This window comes from Gavialis gangeticus, unplaced genomic scaffold (genome assembly GCF_001723915.1).
Source record: "Gavialis gangeticus isolate Ggan-Ray unplaced genomic scaffold, GavGan_comp1, whole genome shotgun sequence".
Taxonomy (NCBI): Eukaryota; Metazoa; Chordata; order Crocodylia; family Gavialidae; genus Gavialis; species Gavialis gangeticus.
In genome coordinates, this window is record NW_017729024.1 from 146,014,259 (window position 1) to 146,021,850 (window position 7,592).

At 40.4% G+C, this 7,592-nt stretch overlaps 1 protein-coding gene across 1 annotated transcript in view; it reads left to right on the forward strand.

Annotated features, from left to right (window-relative positions):
• Positions 1 to 845: 845 nt before the first annotated feature.
• ESM1 (endothelial cell specific molecule 1) overlaps positions 846 to 7,592 on the forward strand; it is a 12,074-nt gene continuing 5,327 nt past the window's right edge. The window contains exons 1-2 of the mRNA XM_019517869.1: positions 846 to 1,450; positions 6,757 to 6,912. Coding sequence (XP_019373414.1) covers positions 1,150 to 1,450; positions 6,757 to 6,912 — 457 coding nt within the window. The 5' untranslated portion in view covers positions 846 to 1,149. The remainder of the gene's footprint in view (positions 1,451 to 6,756; positions 6,913 to 7,592) is intronic.

Here is a 7,592-nt window from a genome sequence, read left to right on the forward strand (position 1 = left end):
TTAATTCGTCTGATGTCTCCCCAGTTTTACTGATTTGTTTGATATTTCTAAGTCAAGACTCTGACGGTTTGATGGAGGTTTGAACTGAACGAGGGGCAAGAACTTTGGGGCTGATTCTCCTATCACTTACACTGCTCTGACTCAGAAGTAACTCCACTAGTCAATGGAGTTAGGCCAGCATGAAACTGGCAGAAATGGGAGAAGAGTCAGGCCCTTTGAATCTGCTCAGGACTATGGTGACAATGATGATGATGGATTGGGCTTTTCCCTTCTGACCTCTAGGTCACCAGAAGTCAAACTGATATTTTTTTCTGAACTCCCTGAAGAGGGACTCCTGAAATACTGATTTCTGCCTGACCAGTTCAGTAGTTTTAGCATTGATCTTTGAGTTAAATGTCTCATTTATCCCATGAATCTCATTTATTTGTCTGCCTCAATATGGATAGAACTAACATTTTGATTTTATAAGTAACATTCAAAAGAGAAGCAAGACAAGTAGCTTAGCTGTTGTATTAGGTAAATGGCAAAATCATGTTTCCTTTTTCAAGTAACCATCTAGTTACTAATTGAGGAGACTGGAAAAGCTTACATTTAAACATGAGATTCTTTCAGTACTGGTACAATTAGACCTGGTTTTCCCCCTAGCCTCATAATGTGTGTGTGTAAGGCAAAGCGGTTCTATCTGTGATATGCCTGGTGTCAGGAGAGTTCCTGTCCTGAAGGAAGGTATGTAACCTACTGGTTTTTTTTTTTTGGTGGGGTTGTGTGTTTTGCTTTTGGCAGCCGTCCTTGAGCATTTGAGACGGATGTGAGAGAGTTTTTAGTCCTCATGCAAAACAACCAACTAAACATAACAGATTACATCAGCTCAGGCTTTTCAATTCCTGGATGGCAGCAGAGTGCTAATCCAGCCTTCATCCTGGATTTCATAAACTGCAACAAGGGAGGCTGGCAGGAGGACAGCACTCCCGGATTGAGGAAACTGACGACAGGGAAGCATGTGGGCAACACACTGTATAAAGCTCATAAATGTGTAGGCTGATGTGCAGCTACTGCTTTGGATTCCTTACTGCTGCTTCCCTCAGTGCAGGACCACGAGGTTGAACGTAGAACCTGTTCTTTGGAACTGAGCAATTAGCACTGAGAAAGATGAAGAGCTTCTTGTTTTTCACCATAATCCTGGTACTGGTGCACATCAGAACAGCCTGGAGTGCAAAATACGCAGTCGACTGCCCTGAGCCCTGTGACAGTAATGAGTGTAAAAGTACTCTGCGCTGTAAGCGAACAGTGCTGGATGACTGTGGTTGCTGCAGAGTCTGTGCAGCCACCCTGGGCGAGACATGCTATCGCACTGTCTCTGGCATGGATGGTGTCAAATGCGGGCCTGGGCTGAAGTGCCAGTTTTACACCGAGGAGGATGATTTTGGTGATGAATTCGGTATCTGCAAAGGTAAACAATTTTCACTTGCATGTGTCTGCTTCAAGGTAGAGTGAGTTCTGCTCCCTGCAAATAAACCTTAAAGGTGGGATGTTCCATCTCAACCAATCTTCTCCTTAGCAGAGAAGCCGCAGAAAAGATCTTCTCAGATTAAAAGAGATTCTATTTTAGAAGTATGGGGTGATCAATAGAAAACTATTCCTTTAATTTGGATTAGTAGATTTGTGAAGAAATCTGAGAGGGTGTTCTTTTGATTAAGACTGGGCTGAGGCTCAAGATACCCGGGGGCTAATTTTGGCGCTGTCACTGATTTGCTGTGTGACTGCAGGCAAATTACAAAACCCCTCATTCTGTAAGCAGAATCATACTACCCTTCTTCACAAGAGCAGAAATCCCAGAACACTGTGACCTGCAGCGTTGTTGCCTTCATTTATCTGTAAAATCTGTAAAATGGGGATTATAAACTTCCTGACCTCAGAGGAGTGGTGTCAAGGTTAATTCGTTAGTGTCAGTGAGATGGACTAATATTTCAGTGATGGGCTGATATTTCAGTGATAGCCTATCAGTCTAAAGAAAGCTAATAAAAGACAGGAGGGGCCAAATGAACATCACTGCATTTCCACTGTTTTCAATAATATTATAGTAGAAATGCTGCATGTGGCTTTCCTTCTCCATAGATCAGGATAACTTCACTTCATCACAGAAACATTTTGGTCTTATTAAATTTTTAAAAGTGAAAAAAAATTAGCTTTGGATAATAGTGATATATGAATTCTAAATAAAATTACTTATGACCTAGCAAAGAATACAGTGAGTCAGTGTGTTTCATGTGTTCAGGTACCAGTGAAGTTTGTAGCTATAGCTTTTTTTCAGAAATAACTTCCATAACACTGAAAAAAATCTAAGTGGTTGTTACGGATCTCTGAATGCCCTGTAGAATCAGTTCTAAGTAATAGGTTAGAATCAGAGCTTTTAAAACCACATGTAAGTCAGCTGGCATATAACATACATATTTAATACATATAAAACATTACTTATATTCATGTTTGAAGAAGTCAGTGCCCGAATCAGTACCCAAAATATTTCTGGAATGGATACAATATTTCTGGAATCAAATAAGTTTTGTTTCCATGGGCTATACATTTCAGTTTGTATATCCTATCTTAGCTACAGGTATATGTAAAAATCAGCATGGAATATCTAGTATATTGAATATATTACAGTGCAAAATATTTTTTGTAATTTATATGAAAGTACTTGTAACAAATATATACTGTTGCTCATTCATGGAAAGTTCTTTGTTACTGTACATTTACATATGGACAAAAAGCAATGCTGACAAACATGAATCTCTGTCCCTGAATCTCTGAATCTCTGTCACTAGACCATGTTATACTGATGTTAAAATATTTTGAATATTTAGGGTGAAATTCTGTCTCCAACAATTAACAGAAAAACTCCCCTTCATTTTAAAGCAATTATCAGAGACTTTTTACCATAAATACCTTTGTGCTGTATTTTCTAGCCCTAATCCTTATATTCTTTTTTTCCTTTCTCATTTTCTAGTATAGTGCATTTCTTTTTTAAACATCTGTAAATTTTAATATGGAAGTGGAAAGTATGGAGCCAAGTAAAGTTACTGTATCTTTGTATTTGTACATTTGGTAGTATATCAGACTAATAACAGACTGATTGTAATAGCTGTCTCACTTAAAATACGTCATGGGGTTTAGGACTGTTGGGTCCTGTCTGAAGGCTTGTTATTGATATACTCCAAAATCTTGAACTAGGACTTAATATCTCTATACCTTAGTTTATTAGTTTGAAGTAGGCAAATATGCACAGTACTTACTTCACAGCATTTCTGTGCAAATTAATCTTTGTAAAGTTCTTTTCATTCCTTGTATGAAAAGAATTAAATCGGTGAACAATATTACTGCTTTAATATCAAAATAGATTAAAGATGCCTGGGCCTCAATATTTGCACTTTTACTAGGCATGTATCCTTTTAATTTTGTTTGTTTTTTGTTATGACTCAGCTTTTGCTGAAGTCAACGGGAGTTTTGCAAGTAACTCCAGTCACCGCAGAATCAGGCTCCTACTGTACGAAGAAGCTGAGCAGAAAATTTGACTCAAATTTTTGAGTCCCTTAGAACCTGGACAAAAAGACTAAAATTGTAGATTAGTCCCAGATACACGTGTGTGCTTTTATGCCTAAATTCTATTTGCATTTTGCCCTAGAAAGATTCTCGTGCCAGTCTCCTCACCGCAATGACTTGGCACCTGCCAGTAGTCTATTAAGCAAGGTGGCAGGATCCGTCACATGTGGTTAAAATGTTCTCTCATCCTCTTAAACGAGTATCATGTGTACAGGAAAATGCTTTGTTTTGGTAGTTTGTTTGGGTTTTTTTAATGTGAAAACTAGTATGCTAGAAAAGGCACCTGTAGGTCTCTGTACTTGGAGTGGCGAGGTCTGACACTTCACTCCTAGGGAAATTTGTTCTATCATCTAGGGCTGGCTTCTGGGAAAGCTCCATTTCTTGTACTCTTTCATGTATGACTGATTTTTTCCTTTAAAGCAAAAAGTGCAATGTGCTGAGGTACAGAAGTGTCAAACACAGTCTTCCCCTGGAAGTGGAAGAAGGTGAGCTTTTATCTATGCTGGGTCTAGGTTGCAGAGCTCTGTGAAGATAAGGACCAAGATTTGAACCTGACCCAGTGATTATATAAGATCATGCCTGGCCTTTACTGTTAGATTGTCTAATCTCTGTTAGATTGCTTAGAAAACAAAAGGTTTGAACTGGACAGTAGTTGTCTAGAATGGATGTATCCACACTGGGTTCCCAAACTTGGGTTGTCCACTACCTTTTTAGAAGCAAACACACTGAGAATGCAGGTGGGCTTTTTGTTGGCTGGTATGGGAGGAGCAGATCCAGGCTGTTACAGAATGTGTGTAATCTTTTCAGCAGTATAAAGCTGTAGTTCTCTGGAGTGCCTGGTGCTGGGTTCTCCTATGGGCTCTAGGCTTGCAGGACTGAGGAGGCAGTTTACCACCCTGGATAGCTCCTTAGGGCAGGATGTGGCAGCTTCAGTGGAGTTGGCTGTAATACAGCCTTGGCATGGGCTATATACATTATGACAAACCATGTAAGGCATTGTGGAGCCTGGACTATTCAAGAAATATTCAAGAAACTGAATATTTCTTGTTTCTTGTTGTGCAAGTTCAGTTATTTTAAATATCAGATAATACCTTTATTTTTAACTTTAGCCCCCCTGTAATTGAACACATACACTTAACATTTATATTGCTTTTAATGCTGTAAAAGACTACAAGTATAATATTCTTCTTGTTCATCCTTCACAGGCAAAGATGATTGCATCCAGCAGGTGCAGGGTGGGGGAGGGGAGAACAGAGGAAACAGAAAAGAAGTGGGAAAGAAACAGGGCAGGAGAAAGGAGAAAAGGAGAAAAAAGGAAAGAGGAGAAAAGAGAAAGAGGGAAAGAGAAGGGAGTGGGGTGGAGGCTGGGTCATGTGGGTACGTAGGTGACTTACAAGCTTGATCTTACCCTTGAACAATCTGCTGCAGCAGGGGCAGGAAAGAGATGAGAACTGGGTACGAGAGGTTTTTGTTTTCCTGGTCATGTGTTTCTTCATTGCTTCTGTCATGCATTGCTGTTCGAAGGCCAGTGCTCAGTGAGTGATTTGCTCCCATGACTCCAGGTCAATGCTGAAACTCTTTAAGGACACCTTTAGGGTGTCCTTGTACCGCTTCTTGGTGCGCTGCAAGAGCGTACTCCATTTTACAGTTCACCGTAGAAGATTTTCTTCAGCAGGAGACTGTCAGACATTCTTGAAAGGTGAAAGGAGGGTCAGGAGAATGCTGGCACTGCAGTTTCATTGACACTCTGATGCCTCTGCAGTCCCAGACTGACTTACGGAGTCTGCCAAAGGCCATGCTAGCTTTCTCTAGTCTCACGTTGACTTCATCATCGATGTGGACAGCATGGGAGAGCATACTGTCTAGATAGACAAACTTGTTGACCATCAACAGTTGTGGGCCTTTAACTGAGATGTGTGGCTCCTGGAGTGGTGTGTCAGGCACAGGTTGAAATATCACTTTGGTCTTTTTCATGTTAATAGTGAGTCCAAAGTTGTCGTGGGCTGACAAGAATAGGTCCATGGACCGTTGCATGTTGGCCTGTGAGCCTGCACATAACACACAGTCGCCAGCAAAGAGGAAGTAGCAAAGTGTGGCTGCCCAGACTTTGGAGCTTGCTCAGAACCTGTGCAGGTTGATGATGACTCCATCAAAATGGTACCTGATCCTCATACCAAGGTCATTGTCTTGGAAGGCATCCAACAGCATGGCAGAGAATACCATGCTGAAGAGGGCAGGTGCAAGCACACAGCCCTCCTTGACACCATTTGCAACTGGAAAGCGGTCAGAGCATTTGCCATTTGCAAAGATGCATGCTATCATGCTGTTGTGGAACTATTGAACCGTATTGATGAATTTTCTGGGGCATCTGTACTTCTCCATGATTTCCCAGAGGGCTTGGTGTTTCACCCTGTCAAAGGCTTTGGTTAGGTCAATGCACGTGAGGAGAACGTTGACATTCTGTTCCTGGCACTGTTCTTGAAGCTGCTGGGCTGCAAACACCATGTTGGTGGTTCCACATCCTTTTCTGAAGCCTTGTATAAATTATACAAGTATAATGTATAGCACTAGAAAATGAGGGAGATTTGTTAACGCTGTTCAAATACAACCAGAGTTGTGATAGAGAGGATGGAGGCTCATTGTTCTCTACTTTCACTGGTGACAGGACAAGAAATAATGGCCTTAAATTGAAGCAAGGGAGTTTTAGGTTGGATATCAGAAATTATTTTCTAAGTCTGAGAGTGATTAAGAACTGACACACATTACCTAGAGAGGAAGTGGAGTTTCCATCACTGCAAGTCTTTTAAGTGCAAGTTAGGCAAAAATTTGTCTGGGGTAGTTAGATCCTGAGCTAAGCAGAGGTTCTCTTAGATGATCTCTTGAGACTTCCTTCAGCCCCCTGATGAAGACTTTTTTTTAAGTGATTATTTCACATATTATGAGTCTTGAAAGACGTGACATGTATAATGCGTGTACAGTATGTAATGCAATAGTGAATATAATCAGTAAGTTATTTAAAGCAGAGTTTGTCATTTCAAAATGCTTCAATACCAAACAAAACTATTTTAAGAATACAACATCCATGAGATTAAAAATACTAGTAACAGACCTACCCATCTCAGGATTTGGTATATACGTTTCTAATTTGTCTTCTTTCAGAATGTCCGTACGGTACCTACGGAATAGAATGCAGAAAAGCTTGCAACTGTCAGTCTGGCATCTGTGACAGAGTAACTGGAAAATGTTTGAAGTTCCCATTTTTCCAACTCTCTGCTTCAAAGCCACCAAACAGACGAAAACTTATTTCATACACAGGTAAGTTTTGATGAGATATTTGATTTTTGTGGAAACTCCTGTGTATGTGCTCTACCAGCACACTGCATTTTCTGAGAGTTTTATGTACAGTAATGGAGCTACATAAATAAGTAATAGTACATACACATTTTTATTTATTTAATATTAAGGGCTCATATTAACAAACATTAAATTTGCTATCGGCCAAGAATTTCCTCTGGGTATATCCACCCTATAGATGTAATATATAGTAATTAGCATGCATTACAATCTTAGAGTGGGTAAGTTAGTTTGTCATTTTTGCATGTGTTGGGCCATCTAAGATCAAAGGTTTGCCAAGCATCGTTATTGTGGCTCTGTGTGACTTTTTCATGTCTTTGGTCAACATAGCAATCTTAGCAAAATCCTTGGTGAGGATGCAGCCATCCTGACACAATGGGTCTTCTGATGGTTTAGTTTATGTCACTTGGGGAGCGGATTTAACTGTGTCTCAAGCCGTTATGTCATAATATATCATGCCTTCATGAAGAGGACTCCACCAACATAGATATTCTGGTATAGCTATAAAGGCAGAAGTTGTATAGTATGGACAAACCCTGAGGAAGGAGTTGGATCTGGAACCCCCCCCCCCCCCGGCGGGGGAAAACTAAAGTTGCCGGGTTCAAGTTTTGGTTTTTTCCCACATTAGTTACACTGGGTGA